Genomic DNA, 19842 nt, shown 5'->3' on the forward strand with positions numbered 1-19842 from the left:
AGAATCTTCCCATTAAATGATATTAAAAACAATTTGGAGTGTATATTGAGTGGGTGTAACTACCAGATTCTCAAATTAACTGTAGCTACATCATAGAGTAAAAATAAAAAAATACCTACACACACACCCTCTACTCCCCCCCAAAAATATCTTATTCACTAATAGGAACAAACCATCAGAAGTAAGCATTCTGCAATTTATACTACAGTGAAAGCTGCTAGCTCAAAGAAAACAGTCCTCTTCCTTAACCCTTCATAAACCTAGCCAAAGGAATAAAATCCAAGAGAGAATGGAAAGGGGAGGGATATTTTCCTTACTTTAAACAATACTGAAGTATTTTTTGTTGTACACAAAGGTGGTTTTGCCAATTTACCCATAGTAAAATAGGCACTTTTTTTGTTTTTCCTGTAAAAGTTGTTAATTTGCACAGGTAATATGTTCAACCACAGGGCCAACAGCATCCATTTGGCTGGGGTTAGAAATAAAGTCTGTTGCCATGCAACTGACTAAAATTAACTGGATCAAACCTGTATTGAATCTGTGACTTTAGTCACAGTGTCTGCTCTTGCTGAAATAAATGTGATACAAAAGTTAGATAATAAAACTTCATATTTTTTAGATAAAGCTTTATATTGTTAGAGGCAAGATGTTCTAGTGAGTAGCCGGTCTTGAAACAAAGAAAGATCTGATTTCAGGTTCTGCCTCTGAAACATATTGGTTGTTTGATCCTTATCAAGTCGCTTATTTTCTTTTTCTCGAAGCATAAGACTATAGTTTGCAGAGAAGGATCTAACTGATAAAGGGCGGAGTTTCCTCACTTGGAAGTTCTGTATACTTACGAAATTATAGTAGGTTCAATCTCTGTTCCTATTTCTGTTGCTTGGATCACTGGACACATTATACACTGCTAGTGTATCCCAGAGAAATAAATGTAATAAATGGCCATCTTAGGGTTTTCTGAAACATCAAAAAAAAACAAACCATCAGCCTTAGTGACCAGACATGTAATGAAGCCATAACTGTCTTCTCCTCTCCTCCCTTTCTGGTGTTACTGAGAGTTTTACTTTCCAGGCACAGAAATGAAGTTCCTACAGCTGCTTCTTGACCAGTCTAAGATTCAGCAATAAGCAAGTCTTTTCCCCCCACTATACTCTATACTTTCTTTCCCTAATTTATTTTCTTTTTATTCTGATTTTAAATGCCAAATAAAATGAACATTTCCATATTCATTGTGGATCAGAAGGAAAGGATTATTCATGAAACTGTAAATATCTTAGGTAGATTTTGCAGTTCTTTATCAGTATATAATTTAACATGTAGCTTCTAACGCTGTGCTTATTGTCTTTGATTCCTTCTATTCTCATTTCATTTAGGGGAAAGGGGAAGAACCTATTTCTACCCTCCCCCCCAAATTGAACAAAAAATGAAAACAAAAACCTTCTAACAAATATGCACAGTCAATCAAAACAAATATCCATATTGGCCACATTGAAAAGCAGATGTCTCATTCTGAATCTTGAGTTTTTTGGGAAGAGTTTGCTTTCCCCCCATTTATAATTTTCTTTTTTTAAAATAATATTTTCCCCAATTACATGTAAAAACAATTTTTTACATTCTTTTAAAAAAATTTTGAATTCTAAATTCTCTCCCTTTCCCCCACCCCAGACAGTAAGCAATCTGACATATGTTATACATGTGCAATCATGTAAAACATTTCCATGTTAACCATTTGGTGAAATTAAACTTCATTTTATTGTCTAATAGGCAAACCTTTAAAGAGATAGATTTCTGAGCAGAGTTGGAGAAAGGGGATTGAATGCCCTAGAAAGATGGTTGAATCAATGATTCTGATTTTTTTCTCTTTAAAACTGGAAATACTTTATCATCATAATATATTATAATTCAGCATGTTATGGTGCATTTTTGTGGGGGTTTGTTTTAAAATGAAGTTAAGAGGTGGCACGGAATGGTGACTAGAAAGCTAGTATTAGAGCCAAGAAGATCTGGTTGCTCCTGTTCTTTATTTAACATATACTAGCTATGATTGGGGCAGCTAGATGATGCAGTGGATAGAGCACCAGTGCAAGAGTCAGAAGGACCTGAATTCAAATCTCACCTCAGACACTTGACACTCACTAGCCGTGTGACCTTGGGCACATCACTTAACCCCAGTTGCCTCATCCTGGGTCATATCTAATCCTGATGAATATCTGGTCACTGGATTCAGATGGCTCTGGAGGAGAAGTGAGGCTGGTGACCTGCACAGCCCTCCCTGACTCAAAACACAGTCACGTGCAAGTCATGTCATTATTTCTCTGATAGCATGGTCTTCTTTGGCAATGAAGGACAAACACACATCAGCTATGATCATGGACAAGTCACCTAATCTTTCAGTGCTCCCACACTGCCTCTTCATACTCTAAGATGGAGAATAATTGCCAATCTGTATGGATGAAATTATAGTCTCTACCAAAAAAATATTCTCAGCAAAATTTCTTTTGAGAATTTCATGATACCTCTTAATATCTTTGATGTCTCCTAGAGAGGGAAAAGGGAGGGGTGGTGGTAATTAAATCGGTGTTTAGAATCACTGTAGATTATTAACCACCCACTTGAATATAGTGCTAAGATGCATTTGTTGCATAACTTCTGTTCTAATTGAGTTTTTCTTTCCAGTTGGTACAGCATTTGCCCCATCTATACATGTGCCTTCAGTACCCCAACACTGCAGTGAGGCACATGGCTGCTCGTTGTGTAGGAGTCATGAGCAAAATAGCTACCATGGAAACAATGAATATTTTTTTAGAGAAGGTTCTTCCGTGGATAGGAGCAATTGATGACAGTACCAAACAAGAAGGTGCAATTGAAGCACTTGCCTGTATCCTTTTTTAAAAAAAAAGAAAAGAAAAGAAAGTCTTTGGGAAACTGCTAAAAGTGACTGGTGATTTTGAGTACTTTGAGTCAGTCAAAATTTTGAATTACAAGATCTTGTAGGTAAAAGTGATTTGTGTATATGATGAATATACTTATTTTGTAGATGATATGTTGGTTTCTGTATCAAATCAAATTTTACAACATGGAGTTTCTCATACTCATGACACTGCAAATCTAGACCCCTTTCCCCAAATTTCTGATAACCAAGTTATCCCAATGGATATTCTTTAAGCCTATAAAATGTTGCTTAAAAAATTCAATCTAATCACAATTTTAAAAACTGTTTTGAAGATCTGCTAAACAAGGTATGTTTAGGTGTTGACAAATTCATTTGTAAAGTGTTTAGATCTTAGAATTTATCCTATCGCAAGGATAATATGAGAGATATTAATTAGATTCCTAGAGCAAAGAGCAAAAGCACATTTATCCTATAATGTCACCACAATATAATACTATTTTAACCACCTTCTGTCTTATTCAGGGTAGGGGTTTCTGAGATAAGGCTGATCCAGCTAAACAACAATAAATTGCTAAATTCTCCACAATGCTGCATTTGAATGACAAAATATGTTTTTCTGACCATAACATTCCTGGTAATCTGAATTGAAAAATAGAGAAGACCAGAGGGACCACCTCCAGATTTGAGATTCTGCCATGCCCATGGTGTCATTAACATCCATGTTAACTGCCTGTGAATAACTAAATTGGACATTTATTTGAAAACCCTGATTTTAGCTTAGAGTTTTAAATCTGTTTCATTTTTAAAATAAAAATTTCTTTCATTTGAAAGAAAACAAGCCAATCTTGAGTGTGTATTTTTACCTTTAAAGACTAATTGGATTTGTCAGAATCAAGTTGTTTCTTCTAAAAATGAATGAAATAGTATGTTATATACTTTAAATTTTTAAGGATGAAAGTATTCCAGGAATGTCAGTTACTATCACAATCTTATTTAATTTATATACATTCTAAAGTTGTCTTAAACCTGTAATATTGTTATTTGTTCTTTATTTAAGAGTTTGACAGTGAAATTAACCTTTTACATATGTAAATAAAATTTTGTGCCTTGGTTCACTAGCTTAGAAGGTTATCCATTAATGAAAATTATTTTTAGGTTCATTCAGAGGTATTGTGAGGCTCTGCTGTGAAAATGACAGCCTCAGTGTTTCTGATTATATTGTTTTGTGTGATCAGACTCAGAATCAACTGAAATGTTCCTTAATCATTTATTCAAGCTGTAATGGAACAACTGGATGTTGGCATTGTTCCATATATTGTTCTTTTAGTAGTACCTGTATTGGGAAGAATGAGTGATCAGACAGACAGTGTACGGTTCATGGCTACACAGTGCTTTGCAACTCTAATTAGGCTAATGCCACTTGAGGTAAATTGAAAAGGTGGTATCTTTTGCTTATTTTATTGTATCAAATCTTTTATAATTCTGTAGTGCTTGATAATTTTTTAAAGAGTTTAAGTTTGCAAGCAACTTTTACAGCTATACCAAGGATGAGAATTCTTAACCAAAAAAAAAAGGATAGAGACCATTTCCTAAAGTAAAATAGTTTTGCTTATGAAATTGAAAAAAATCCCACTTTTATATGTACAGTCATTGCAACCAGGATAAGAAAAAAGTTATCAGTTGGTTCTAAAGAATATTTGAATCAGATGTCAGGGATAAAGATCTGATATCCAAGATGTGTCAGAAGTTAACTCACCTGGATTCACAACGCAGGCCTGGGGGTGTTACATTTACCTTACCTATCACTTAACCCCATCTCATGAGCCGTGCTCCTTCTTGTCTTCTCATTTCTTTCCCTCTACCTAGAATAACTTGCCTTTTTCTACCTATCCAACATTTCTATCCATATTTCACAACTTAATTCAAATCCCATCTCTCTCAATTAGCTTTCCCCCAAAATGATAATATTTCTTGACCTTTTTTTATGTATTCATGGCACTGTCTAAACAGTGTATCAGAACTAAAATGTTCATACCTTTTGAACTAGAAAGCCCATTACTAGGCATATATACCCCAGGGAAGTCAAAGACTGAATTATGAATTTAAGTGGAGGTGAGTGTTAACAGCTTTTTTTTTTTAATCTTTTAGTAATGTTTTGGGATGTACTAGTGCCAGCTGGCTTCTGAAGTAGGCAGTAGACCTGCTAAATTTTTGCCATTTCTGAAAAACAAGATTATAAGCACAAAGGTAATGTGTCTACCAGTGCTATTGTTACTGCCTCTCAACTAGAGGGCAAAAAGGAAGGAAAAGAGAGAAGAAAAGATAGATGCCATAGTGGAAAAAGCACAGGGCTAGGATTCTGTAAAAAATAGTTCTAAGTCTGATATCAGTTGTGTGATCTCTCTTGTGGCTAACCTCCTTGAGAAAGCCTCCACTTCCTGTTGTCCTCACTCTGTTTTAAACCTTCTGCAGTCTGCTTCTGACCTCTTCATTCAGCTGAAACCCCTCTCTCTCTCTCTCTCTCAAGCTACCAGTGATCCTTATAGTTGCCAATATTGAATGACCTTTTCTTACTTTCTTAACCTCTCTGCAAGCTTTCATACTGTAGGTAACCTTCTTCTCTGTACTCTCTGTGGTTTTTGTAACACTGCCCTCTCCTGTCTACTCTGTCTCAGTCTCCTTTGAATCTTCTTTTAGATTATGCTTGCCAATAGTGGGTGTCCCCCAAAGCTTTGTCCTGGGACCTCTTTTCTTCTCCCTTTACACCATTTCATTTGGTGATCTCTTCAACTCCTATGGATTCAGTTATCTCTATGTAGATGATTCTCGGATATATTTTTTAACCATAATTTCTCTCCTGACATGTAGCCCAACCACACCAGCTGCCAGTTTGGACATCTACTGGATAACCTGTAAACATTGCAAACTCAAAATGTCCAACTCTTTTGCCCTTAAATCATCCTATCTTCTGAACTTTCCTATTAATGTCAACAGTACCATCATTCTCCCCTTTGCCCAAGCTCACAATTGCAATAGCCTTCTGGTTAGTCCCTGCGTCAAATTCCCCCCTGCCCTCCCCCCACACACACATACCATCCCCAATGCACACTCCCCCTTCAATCCATCCTCCACTAAGCCATCAAATCCGTCTTCAAAAAGCGTGGGTCTGACCAAGTCACTTTCCTCTTCAGTAACTCCAGTGGTTTTCTGTTACCTCCAGGATCAGAGATAAAATCCTTTATAGTATGACCTCTTCCTACCTTGCTGTTCCTTGTACGTGATATTCTCTTCACTGACCTTTTCACTGATTATCCCCATGTCTGGAGTAATCTCCCTTTATACTTTCTGACTTCATTAAAGCTTCATCTCAAGTTTCACTGTTTTCAAGAAACTTTTCCCACTCTCCTCCTCTTGCTAGATTACCTCTATTTATACTGTATGTATGTATACTGTATAGATTACCTCTATTTATACTGTACGTATGTACTGTTAGCTAGTGGTCAGTAATCTCATTTTTACATCTATTTACATATATATGCACGCACATGCACACACATACACACACACACACACATACACATACTACATACTTATTTCCATGTTTGCCTTTCCTATTGGAAGGTGAACTCCTTGAGGACAGGGACCGTTTATTTTTATTTTTTTGCCTTTCTTTATATCACCAGCACTTAATACATTGCCTGGCACATTGTAGATGCTTACTAAATTTTTGTTGACTAATTGGCCCGTCAGTCCTCCCTTGATCTCCATTTCTTTATCTGTAAAATAAAGGTATTGAACTAGGTGACTTGCTTGTTCAGTTTTGGTTTTTTCCATTTTTGCTCCCTCCTGTCCCCATTGAGAAATGAAGAAAAAACAAAACTCCCTGGTACAAGTATGTATATAGTCAAGCAAAATAAATTTTAGGGTTAGGCATGTGCCTCTTTCCCCCCCAGAAAAAATTTTTATGAACCTGAACTCTGGGACTAGGTGACTTGTGAGATTCTTTGACTAGAATTTTATAGCTGTGATCTTATTGTCAATAAGGAAATAACATATGTAGAGTTTGTTTTAGCATGAGGAAAGCCATACTTGAAAATGAATCTATATTTATAATGTAAAAGATAGATTGCAGGTTGAACAAAGTAGAACTGGAGAGACCATCTGGGTCATTACTCTGGTCTCAGCATGAGGTAGTAAGATGTAGGGGGATATCATGGTATAGAAGAGGGAACATTGGATTTAAATGCAAGACTTAGTTTTGAGGCCCAGTTCTGACCTTTATTAACCCTGAGACCTTAGGAAAATAGCAATAGCATTGTATAAATGAGTTCTCTCATTTATACAATGGGAATAATATCTACACTTCCTACCTTACAGAGTTGTAATGAGAATCAAATAAGATAACGTATATAAAGTTCTTTGTGGCCTTTAACATTTTTGGTGTTGTCCAAATGTAATCTTATACTTTCATATATTTGTATGGTACTTTGGAGTGGTAGTTTTATAACTGATAAAGAACAACCAAATATAACCATTTGATACTAACGGAATATTACCATGGAAATAAAATACATGTCTTTATTTTAACTCATTTTTTTAGAACAGTTGTACCTGTGTCAAATTTATAAAAATATTTTTCTAAGTAATATTTAATTTTCTATAACTCAGCAGCAAATTCTGTTTATCATACATAATAATGTATTGTATATAATGTCATGTTAATTTTTAATTTACTAATGTTTATTAAAACTCTGGAATGAGATGGACTGAGATCCTTGAGTTCTGGGACTCTCAGGAAGCTCCTGACCTTATTTTTCTTCCCTTTTATACCTGTTCACTCAGCTTACTCACTGCTCCTGGACCAGTTTGGGAGTAAGAAGCAGCAGCCAAATGTTGCAGTGATTTTTTTTTCATTCTGACATTATTAGAATTAATTTTGCTGTTATTTTTGTACATTCTGAGGCTAGTATTGAAATACTTTAATTTTGTCTTGGGTAAAGCATAAAATCAGCTCTGAGTTCCTAAGTTCTAACAACTTTAAGTTTTAACAGTGTGTTTGTTTTAGAAATTTTATTATATTTCTTAGGATCATGGAAGATTCTGAGGTCTCAGTCAACTGCAATTGTGAATCTGATATTATCATTTAATTAAAAGATTTTAAAATTGTACCATGTATAACCATGGATTTTTGGATACTGTAAGTGATGTTTTAGGAAGAAAATTGTGAAAATACTACCTTGTACGTAAAAATATTTTTGACATTATTTTCGAATGGCAATTTTAATCCTTTCACAAATTCTCTATATTCTACTTGTATTTTTTCCCAGATTTTCAAAATTGTAGTGAAAGTTTCAGTTTAAAGTAGTATACATCAATATGATGGTAGAACTTGTGACTAACCAGTTTTGATTGACAATTTGGTAGATATGAGTTATAGATTAATTGCAGATAAGCTTATTTATGGTTTGAATTTGGAGAACTAAAAGGAAAAAATCATTTTAGGCAGGCATTCCTGATCCTCCAAATATGTCAGAAGAATTAATCCAGTTGAAAGCCAAAGAACGACACTTCTTGGAGCAGTTATTGGATGGGAAAAAATTAGAAAATTATAAGATTCCAGTTCCCATCAAAGCTGAACTAAGAAAATATCAGCAGGTAATATTTCTTGCTTATATGAATAAGATTTCTTCTGTGTTGCCAAGGGATACTTTTTTAAAAATTTCTAATCAGTTCATCAATATTTTCTCTTTTCTACCTCCCATAAATCTTATAGGATGGTGTGAATTGGTTGGCATTTCTTAATAAGTACAAACTTCATGGAATTCTTTGCGATGATATGGGTTTAGGAAAAACATTACAGTCTATTTGCATTCTAGCAGGAGACCACTGTTTCAGGTAATTCAGAGATTAATTTTGTAAGACTTGAAGATTCTGAGAAATTTTTAAAAGTTGGTAATTTTAATATGTTTTGATGTTGTAAAGAGCCCAGGAATATGCAAGATCTAAAGTAGCAGAATGCATGCCGCTTCCATCGTTGGTCGTTTGTCCTCCCACTCTAACAGGTCACTGGGTTGATGAAGTAGGTAAATTTTGTTCCAAAGAGTATCTCAATCCTTTGCACTACACTGGACCTCCAACTGAAAGAATAAGGTAAGAGCTCTGAAACAGAGAAATTTTTCAGCCATTGTTTCAAATGGAAATACTTTTTTATAGCAAATTGAATACTTTATAAACTTTTGCTTATCTCTTGTTTCTTCATTTATAAAGGTTACAGCACCAAGTCAAAAAACATAATCTGATAGTGGCTTCTTATGATGTTGTACGGAATGACATAGACTTTTTTAAGTAAGAATTTTAAATTTTCTATTTAGTTCTAAGCATGTTTAATTTTTAGATAGTGATAAAACCTTAAATTAAAAATGGATTGTTTCTTTAAGAAAAATTTTAACAGGAATATTCTGACTTGTTACAACAGTATCTTGAGATTTCAGAGCAGAAATTGAATTTAGAGATACTATAATCATAGAACTGAGACCTATTTTGAGGAAATGAATTGCCCAAAATTCGATGCAAGTTAGTAGAGCAGAAATTCAAACTTAGATCATTTGACTGATTCCAGTACTCTTTTCATTGTACTACACTTCCTTGTTCAGTTCAGAATCTATTTCCTCACAGAAAATTTTTTACTTGAGGATTAAGTTCCATCACTAAACCATAAAATTCTATTTATAAACCCCTAATGTATTTTTTAAAGCAAATTTATTTTCAGTTCTGAATCCTCTCCCTTCCATTGAGAAGGCAAGAAATATAGTCTTCCTTAGACATAGGAAGTTACATAAAACATACTTTCACAGTAGCCATGTCATAAAAAAATTTTTTTTTCAAATGAAAGAAAATGAAAAAAAATATGCTTCAGTTGCATTCAGTTCATTAATTCTCTCTCTGGAATTGCACTTTTCATCTTGAGCCCTTTGGAATTGTCTTGGATTATTATCTTAATCATAAGATCATAGATCAAGATCATAAATCTTTCACAGTTTATCATTGTTACAATAATGGTATTACTGTGCACAATGTTCTGGTTCTGCCCAGTTCGCATAAGTCTTTTCAGAAACCATCCCCTTCTGAAGCTGCGGTGTCTATTTTAGTTACTGTACAGATTCATGTACACTAAGTGATCAGTAAAAGTTGACTGATGCAGAAATTTCCCATTTACTCTTCCAGAAATATTAAATTTAACTACTGTATTCTTGATGAAGGCCATGTCATCAAAAATGGGAAAACAAAATTATCAAAAGCTGTCAAACAATTGACTGCCAATTATAGGATTATTCTTTCTGGAACTCCAATCCAGGTAATTATTTTCTCTTATATATTTTTTAAAGTATGTGATATCAAAATGGTATAAATTTTATTATTTCAAATAGTTTTATTTCATAAATTTTATTTTTAAAAATAAAGAATTATTGATAAATTTTGTTTGATTTGTCATTGAGAAATTACTAGTTTATTACTTGCAAACAAACTGTTGCTATTTTATACTGGTAGATTTTATATAGTTAATAAGTCTGAATAAATCATAGTTTTTTTATTGACAAGTTATAGGACTCAAATTTAAATACTGAAAGTTTTTTATAGTTAGTGTTCACTTTTATATCGAGCCAAATTAATGACCTTCATGGATTGATTTATCAAGAGATCTTCCTCTAAAACCTTCATACTTCTGAACCTGATGATATACCTGATGATTGTATGGGGTAGGAGGGAAGGTTTGAAGGAAATCACAGTAGTACTTTACTAGCAAACGCAGCATTGACCCTGAAAGTTAGTGACAGTGGGCAGGTGTAGGAGAGTGGTTAAGTGTTAAATTGTAGAGTATAGAAGCTGGTGGATTCTGTGAATTATACCAGAGTTTCAGGAAGCTCCCTTCTTCATATTTAATGCTACAACATGTTCAAAGTTTGCCTGACTTCACCTCAGATAATAGGATGTATGAATTTAGTAACTTGAAGAAGTAATGTCAGATGTGCATCATACTAGAGGTCTTATCATCTTTTCCTTTCCTGTTTCTTCTATCTTCTGGCTTTCACTGAGACCTGCCTCCCTTCTGATGATATAGAGTTCCTGACTGTTCTTTCTTCTCTACTTGCATTTTCATTTATCCAACTCTCCCCACCACCTACCACCTTTCACTGGTTGAGGTTGGAGAGTTGGAAAACTCCTTGCTCTCCTTTACTACTTCCAGATTCTCTCCCTGCCACTATCAGTAATCTCTCTCCATTCAGTCCATATCAGTTATCCAGTAGTTATTGTCTAGTGATCACTCCTCAGTGAGTTCAGTGTTCAGTCTTAGAGAAGGATAAAATATACTTATGTTACAGAGTTTGCACCAGAATGCTCTTTGAGATCTGAGGAGGGAGGTCATAACTAAAATGATTGGGTTAGGGAAAGTTTCATGCAGGGATGGAGTTTGAGCCATTTTCTTAAAGGATAGCTGAGAATTCAGTAAGCAAGGATGGGATTTAGGGATAAGGAAAGGGGGTGGTGAGCTAAGGGAAGGAGGTAAGAAAGCTTAACATATATTCATTTTGGCCCTAAGTACTGTGAGAGAAGATGTCATGGGAGAAAAGGCTAAAAAGTTGGGTAGAATGAGATGTTTCATCACAGATTTTCCTTGGTACGCTTGGTTTTTTTTTTTTAAGGAAATATTTGTAGTCTAAGATTTAACTGGTATTTTACCCTCTTCTTCCCACCTTTTTTTTTTCTTTTTATTCAGAACAACGTTTTGGAGCTCTGGTCACTCTTTGATTTCCTTATGCCAGGATTTTTGGGCACTGAACGTCAGTTTGCAGCTCGTTATGGTAAACCTATATTAGCAAGTAGGGATGCTCGAAGCTCCAGTCGAGAACAAGAAGCGGGTAAGAAAGAGCCTTTACTTCAACTCAGTTTTATTTCATTTTGACCATAATCAGATTCCTGTGTAGAGAATTGAATCTTTTGCTTTGAATTGTTTCACTTTTTCCCCTCCAAAAATAATAGGAGTCCTTGCAATGGAAGCACTACATCGCCAGGTTCTCCCATTTCTCTTGAGAAGAATGAAAGAGGATGTTTTGCAGGATCTTCCACCCAAAATTATTCAAGATTATTACTGCACTCTTAGCCCTCTACAGGTAAGGCAAAGAAGATGTATTCAAAAAGCTGGAATCCTCCTTGGAAACCATCTACTCATTTGAGTATATGCATATGGAAAAGAAATTAATCAGTAACCCAGCAATCATTGATTAGCTGCCTGTTGTTCATCAGGCACTTTGCCAGGGGCTAGGAATACAAAGCCCCAAAATGAAGCAGTCCCTGCCCTCAGGGAACTTACCATCTTTCTAGGGAAACAACATGTACATATGTTCTGTATGCAACATAAATACAAAATAATTGGAGGGTTGGGGAGGGGAGCTAGCGCCTCACAGGGTAGCTACACTTCATGTAGAAGTAGCACTTGGGCTGAATCTTGAAGGATGAGAGGGATTCTTAGAGCCATAGATGAGGAGGAGGTGCATTTCAGCCATAGGAGACAGCCAGTGTAAGGGCACAGGGACAGGAGGCAGTGTGTCAACATATGAGAACAGCAGAAACACCTGACTGACTACACCCTCCAGGTAGGAAGGGGAGTGCTATATAAGGAAGCTGGAAAGGCAGATTAGAGACAAGTTGTGAGGAGCTTTAAAAGTCAAACAGAAATTTACATCTGATCCCAGGGGCAACAGGAAGCCATTGAATTTTATAGAGTAGGAGAGTAACATGGTAAGACCTGTCTTTTAGGAAAATCACTTTGGTAATGGTGTGGAGATTGAATTGAAGAGGAACAAGACTTGAATCAGGGAAACCAATTAGGAGATTGTGGCAGTGGTACAAGTGAGAGGTGTTTACCCGAGTTGAAGCTCTAAACACCTTGAACTTGGGTAGTAGCCATATGAGTAAAAAGAAGGGATCAGATGCAAGAAATGTAGAAATGGAACAAGAAAGTTTGGTGACTGCTTGGGTATGCAGGATGCAAGCGTGATGGTTAGGGGATAACACAAGGGTTAATTGGATAGATATAGAGAAAAATAAGAGTGGGGCGAGCAGAGTGTAGAGGAGGTAAAGAAAGGGGTTCAGGCCCTTCAGGAGATGGCCAGAGCAGTTTTGAAGGAAATAATAGATTCTAAGAGGAAAAATCTGACGCTTTGAACGTATCTCTATTTCATCAGTCTTTGGGGGTATTTTTATTCTCAAACAGATGTGTATTACAGGGGTTCACTACCTTCCAGATTTCAGCTTTGCAGTTGCCTAATCCAAGTATGGGTATGTTGGCTTGTCTCTGTTTAGGAGTTTTAGTGGATTGCAAATGGGCTCAGCTACCTACAGGTTCAGTGACTTCTTTGTTCTTACCCCTGTGCTTCTTCCACCCAGGGCTATGGGCTGAACAGTCTGTTCTTCTCCTAAGTTTAGTGCCACATATCTATTATTTGCTTCCAGAACTTATTATTTGCTCAGTATGCAGGTAGGTCCCCATTAGCAACTTCTTGTCTGAAACAGCTCTTCTCTACTCTGGATCTTTGACCCAGAATTGCCAGGTAGAATTCATTGCTTCACCTGCATTAGTTCAGCGATCCTCTGGGATCTCTTCTTGCCCTGATGCCTAACTTTGTCTTTCTTTCAGTCCCTGGGTACTGGAGTATTCCCCATACAACATACCTCTCAATCTCCCTAGACCGAGCTAGAAAAATGATTCACTATGACTTTCTTGGATTTCTTTGGTCTGATTCATTTTCTAGATCTTTGTAAAGGAAGTGTGGTGGGCAAGGTAGGCTCTCCTCTTGATTCTACCTTCTTCATTCCATTTCCCCTTACTACCCATCCTTTAAAGCTTTAAAATGCTCCCTGCTCAATGAAACCATCCCTTTTTCTTCCCCCAACTGGAATTGACCTTCCCCATTCAGAGCTCCTATAACTCAGCAATACACTTAAATAATATTATACGTACCAGGTATTTTGTAGTTGCCTTAGACACTACCATCTCCTTCCTCATCCTCCTTTGGTAAGTTATCTCTCATGTGAATTCTGTATCACCTCAGTACCTAGCCAGGGCTCTCTACACCTTTAAGTGCTTAGTGTTTATTGTTGAGATATGCTTACATAGCATTCAAGCCTCTTAAGAAGGTCTCCCATGTTGATTTGAGTTCTTTTGCATGCTTACCTACAAGATGATGATTTCCAAAGCTAAGAATCTAGAATGACTTTTGGCTTTATCCCGGGGTTCTTATTTTGAACTGGCATTACATTGTAGTGATCACTGTCATGCAACTATACAAAGTAAGCAAATAATATTGTATTTCTTTGTTGGCAGTTTAGAAATCTAAGATACTGTCAATTCTTTCTTGTTAAGGGTATATGCTGTGCTGATACTTATAAACTGAGCATGATTGTTTCAGGATCGGTAGTGGATTTTATCAGTCAATTTTGCATCACAGTCGTAAAGTATTTATTTATATCAGTATTTCAAGAATCTATGATTTTTGTCATCAAAGAAACTAATTCTCTGAACCTCTCCATCATAATGTCGTTCCCCAAGATTGAATCTCCATGGTCTTCACATCTTATCAGGCTTCAGGGGCTTAGCACAATTTTTCTGCCCATTTCTATTCAACTGCACTGCTTTGGGACTTCTTTGGAACACTTCCCCACCATCTCCCCACTACCCCTACTTCTTTTTCCCCCAATTAGATTGTAAGTTTCTTGAGGTCAAGGACTGTCTTTGTTTTTATTTGTGTCCCTAGTGCTTAACACAGGGCCTGGCACATGTTGTTCTTCAGTTGTTCATTCATATCCTACTCTTCGTAACCCTGTGGACTATACTGTCCATGGGGTCTTCTTGTCAGCCATATTGGAATAGTTTGCCATTTCCTTCTGCAGTGGATTAAATCAAATAGAAGTTAAGTGACTTGCCCAGGGTCAAACAGCTACTAAGTGTCTGATGTTGGATTTGAACTCAAGCTGTCCTTACTGTAGGCCTGACACTATCCACTGAGCCACATAGCTGTTCCACATATGTGCCTGGCACACAGTAGGCACCTAATGAATATTTATTGACTAAGACTAAAAGAGTTTAAATGACTCACCCATAGTCACCCAGCTAATGAGGGCAGAGCATGTATTTTGTTTTTGTGTGTCATTGGCAACTCCCTGGCCCCTTGTTTAATTTTAGACATGGTAAATACTTGTTGATTTGAATGGAATTTTGTGCCTGAAATCTAAAATTAATTTTAGTGAAACATAGTATGTTTCACTACTTAATAACAAATAATTTTTAAAGAATTTAACTTATTTTCTTAAATTACATATTTGTTGATTTGGTAATTATATACTTTGAACTACTTGTGATAGTCACTACTTTGGTATGGCGGGGGGATGAATTTCTACAGGTTCAGTTGTATGAAGATTTTGCTAAGTCTCGTGCCAAATGTGATGTTGACGAAACCGTTTCTACAGCTGCACTTGCCGAGGAAACTGAAAAGCCAAAGCTAAAGGCTACAGGGCATGTGTTCCAGGTAAAGATTTCTTCTTCACACTGCAGCTGACTTATTAAATGCAACTGACAAAATGCATACATTAGATTCCTTACATGTGGTGAGTTTTACATTAACCATTGACATAGGTTTCAGTTGCTTAATTAAATCCTTTATTCAACACTATGTATATGCCCTTGTTAGAGATTAAAGGTACTTAAAATGTCTCAAGATGCTTATTTAAAAAATAATAATTGTTATATGCATGTAGCATTGAAAGAAATGTAGTTGTCATTTGAGTCAAGATTTGAGCCAGTGGTTCTTTTTGCCAGAAATACATTTTTACAGAAGAGGGTGTTTATTTCAAATGGTCCCCTTTTTCCTTTCTTAAAATATTTCAATCATCTCTGACAGAAACATCTACAAATTCTCAAACCACATACTAAAACACACCATAAAGATCCCAGAGCATGGGAGTGGAAAAGAAGGGGTTTATGCGTTTCCCTTTCTCCTGTTGAATGGATCAAAACCCTTTTAAGAGTCCTGGATGCTCTAGGCAGACCTGAGACAGAGGTGGCAGATGAGAAGGAAGGACATGACAGAATTCCTGTGAAGGGGGATGTGGTTTAGCAACCTAGGACCAAGCATACTAAAATGGGAGGCATAGCTTACTACACATCAAAGCAATGGATTTAGAATCAGAACCAGGGTTTGAATCCCAGCTCCATTAGTTCCTACTACTGCCTCTGTAATCCTGAGTAGGCCATTTAACTTCTCTGGCCTTGATCAACCCTAAGGTCCCTTCCAACTCTAGATATTTGATCCCTGTTACCTTTTCCCTTATTGTTCTCACTAGAATTGTCTGTAGGCCCAAGTGCATTTCTTCCCTTGTGCCAGGGGGGGAGGATGATGGGAAGAGGGAAGACAAAGAAAACCTGGAAAGAGGAGGCAAGTGGTAAAGGGAAGCCTCTTGGCAGCAGGCACCAAGAACTTGACAGTCCTAGATGCAGCCCCCTTTACCCTCCTCTTCTCCTCTACCAGAAGAAGGCCTGGGATTATCTTTTAAGATTTCTTCTGCTTCAAGATTCCTCGGTTTTATGCGTTTAGAGCTTCAAGGCCTTGATGTAGAAGGCACTCTCTCAAGTACTGCTTGAGGCCACATCCATCTGCCCTCTCCAGAGTACTCAGTTATCTCACAGATTCTTGTTTCTCAGCATCATCCCCACTCTTCCAAGTCTGTAGGTGATTTCAGTAGCATAATTAAAATGACCAAATATCCCATAATTTAGTAGTTTGTCTGTTATTTGGAGCCAGTGTTTTAGGATTAGCTCTATTTTCTTTTTCTTTTTTTGGTTCCTATTAAAGGCATTACAGTATTTACGTAAACTATGCAACCATCCAGCATTAGTCTTAACAACCCAGCACCCCGAATTTAAGAATACTACTGAACAACTGGCAGCTCAGAACTCTTCTCTTCGGGATATTCAACATGCTCCTAAGCTCTCTGCTTTGAAACAAGTAAGTAATTAGGGAAAAAGTATAGAGATTAGACCTGTGACACATTGACAAATATGAACGAATTTTCTTCTCCACAAGTATGTTACTTTTGATTTCATCAATATATTATTTATTTTGCCTAGAAATATCAGGCATTATGAAGATAGTTTTTTCACCACTTCTTTTATTGATTACATTTTAATATTAATTTAAAATGGAATGTTTTTATTGACTGCTGAAACTTACGAAGTTAACATCACTCTGAGTACTGAAGAGCACTATCATAAACTTCTAACTCTTCCATAGGTTGAGAGTCAGGAAATAGCAGTTTATAGCTGTGCATTTGCTCTCATTTCTATCTGTGTCCTCTTGATCTGTATTTTATTCATTAATTCATTCGTTAATGTTCAGTGAATATTTTAATTTAATTTCACTAGAAACATCTACTGAACTTAAAACACACTTCATACAAGTAATTTATAGAAAATGCCATACAATAAAGCTTTTTTATGTGTGTAGAATTGGACGGTCAGTTACTGATGGCATTATACATAAAACAAATAGCTGTGTGATTTTCTTTAAGAACTCTAGAAGTAGCTCAAAAAAAATGAATGTTTAAGTACCATGAGTTGCCTGTGTTTTTTTATTAATGTGTTTTTTATCACTAATAGTTATTAGAATTAGATTAAAGGGGAAATGGTAAGACAATTATTTCAGTAATGTAATTCAGTAATTTAAAACAAAACAGTAAAAGTCAGACTCTGAATAATTGTAATAACTGATCATTGTCCTGGAAAATAAATAATGAAATAAACTTCTGAGTTCTCAGTAGAAAAGTGGGGTACTAAGAGTGTGAAATGTTCACATACTCTCAGATATCTGTGGTTTTGCTTAAATTGGTTTACAGGAGAAACTTGCATGTGGGATGAGGGGAGAATGTGTATCTAGAATTGGCCAATTAAAAAAAAAGGAATCAAAACCTTTTTGTTTAAGAATCAGATCTAAATCCAACATAATCAGAAGGTGAAGCTTATGAACTCAGTCTCGCTACTTTACAGATACATCACATATATGATATGGTAGTAGATTTTAAGCCAAATTAAGAAGTTGCATTCAGTCACTTTTATTTAATCAACCCTGCTTGACTTCTAGCTAGAAATATTCAAAGGAAAGAGAAGACAGAGTGAGACATTTGATTTTCAGAATTATCTAGAGGAAATATTTGCTTGATCATCTTTTAAAAAATATAATTATAATGACAAGTTAAAATGAAGTTATATCAAAAACAAAATTTTATAAAATTTTAAGTGTTGAAGTTTTAACTGCCTCTTTTCATTACTATTAACACACTATTGAACAATTGTTTGTATTTAAAAAAAAATTTGTATAAAAATTATTCCTTTCTCCAAAGGTGATTACCCGTGCTGGATTATCATTTTAGGGGGCTACTTCCTACCCTGGAGTATCTGGAATTCTGAAATTTAGAACTGTTCAACTTAGGTCAAGAACATTCCCAGTCATTCTCTCTGGGGGGTTTCCCAATAATTCCTTTTTCCCCTTTCCTCAGTTCCTTTCAGCTATTAAGAGTGAAACTTCTGACCAAGGATAGAAATAGCACATCTCTAATTATATCTCCTTTCTTAAATCTTTCTTCAAGTCTATTCTCAGAAAATGGGATTGGGGGAGAGAGGATAGTAAGAGAAAGTTTTATAATAATTTTCCTGAAATCAGTCAGTGTACATGACTTGAAGTAGAACATAGAAGGCTTTTCTGCCCAATTAAAAGGTGATAAAAAGTTTGAAGGATTAACTAATGCATAAGGTAACAGGATCAAGATGAATAGTAACACAAATAAACCTGAACAGCACACCAAATACATTAAGGTAAAATCTCAAATACAAAGCAGCTGCTGTGTGCAGAGCGCTGTGCTGGGCATTGGGAGAGATAACCAGGTTTAAATAAGACCTACCTCTGATGATCTTTAATCTAAGGGCGTTGTGTGATTGTCTTATCCCTATATTCTACCCACACTGTTACAGAAGACGTGTTTTAGAGAGTCCCAAAACGAAGCTATGTAAAAAATTAATTAGCATTTATATAGCACCTTAAAATTTGAAGTTTACTCTTAAGTATGTTATCTCATTTGATCCTCACAACCTTAGGAGGAAGGAGGTGCTATTGTTATTCCCATTTTACAGATGAGAAAAAGAATGCCCAGAGAGGTTACATGACTTGTCACTTAGGGAAGGATTTGAACTGAGGTCTTCCTGACTCTAGGCCCAACAGTGATCCAATGTATCACCTTGATGCTTCATTGAAGGAGAAATGGCTTCTTGAAGGATTTGGCATCCAAATTGGGGAGGAGTTCAACAGGTGAAGGTGGCAGAGTATTACAAACATAGAAAACAGTGTAAGCAAAGACAGAGGGGTGTAAGTTAAAATAAGGTAAACTGAGGCATAAAGCTTACTAGTAAAACATGAATTTACCAAGAAATAGGATCTCAGCTTCCTCAGCAAAGCTAAGACCCCAGATGAGGAGGTCAGTTCTCTTTTATAGTTTTGGGGAGTACAGAACAAAGAATAGAACTTCATAAGCAGGGAACAAATTATAATTGGTTAAAAGAGCTTGACATGATGAATGGCAGAATCAGTGATTGGTTACAGAGCTGAGGTGTGGGAGACAATGTGATTGGTTGGAAACTGGGAATGAGGGGCTAGTAACAAGCCCTTCCTGTGACTGAGAAATGTTCATTGTTTGAGTCCACCTGCAAGATTAGAGTCAAGTGCAAGGTTAGAGATTGTGGACCAGACTTCCTTGGACAGCAGACTTTTGAAGGATAGCTTGGTAGTGTAAAAATACTGGACCAGACTCCCTGGTGTCCATCCATATCAAGGATAACAGATTTCCTT

General features: G+C 36.1%; 1 protein-coding gene across 6 annotated transcripts in view; it reads left to right on the forward strand.

Annotated features, from left to right (window-relative positions):
- The window catches only part of BTAF1 (B-TFIID TATA-box binding protein associated factor 1), a 118221-nt gene that overhangs the window by 88173 nt on the left and 10206 nt on the right, over positions 1–19842 (forward strand). For all 6 annotated transcript variants that reach the window (XM_072625151.1, XM_072625152.1, XM_072625158.1 and 3 more), the window contains 11 exons: positions 2677–2878; positions 4170–4318; positions 8396–8548; positions 8667–8788; positions 8876–9043; positions 9161–9238; positions 10118–10247; positions 11670–11811; positions 11933–12063; positions 15352–15477; positions 16801–16953. In XM_072625151.1, the coding sequence (XP_072481252.1) occupies positions 2677–2878; positions 4170–4318; positions 8396–8548; positions 8667–8788; positions 8876–9043; positions 9161–9238; positions 10118–10247; positions 11670–11811; positions 11933–12063; positions 15352–15477; positions 16801–16953 (1554 nt within the window). The remainder of the gene's footprint in view (positions 1–2676; positions 2879–4169; positions 4319–8395; positions 8549–8666; positions 8789–8875; positions 9044–9160; positions 9239–10117; positions 10248–11669; positions 11812–11932; positions 12064–15351; positions 15478–16800; positions 16954–19842) is intronic.

Source organism: Notamacropus eugenii, chromosome 1 (genome assembly GCF_028372415.1).
Source record: "Notamacropus eugenii isolate mMacEug1 chromosome 1, mMacEug1.pri_v2, whole genome shotgun sequence".
Classification (NCBI taxonomy): Eukaryota; Metazoa; Chordata; class Mammalia; order Diprotodontia; family Macropodidae; genus Notamacropus; species Notamacropus eugenii.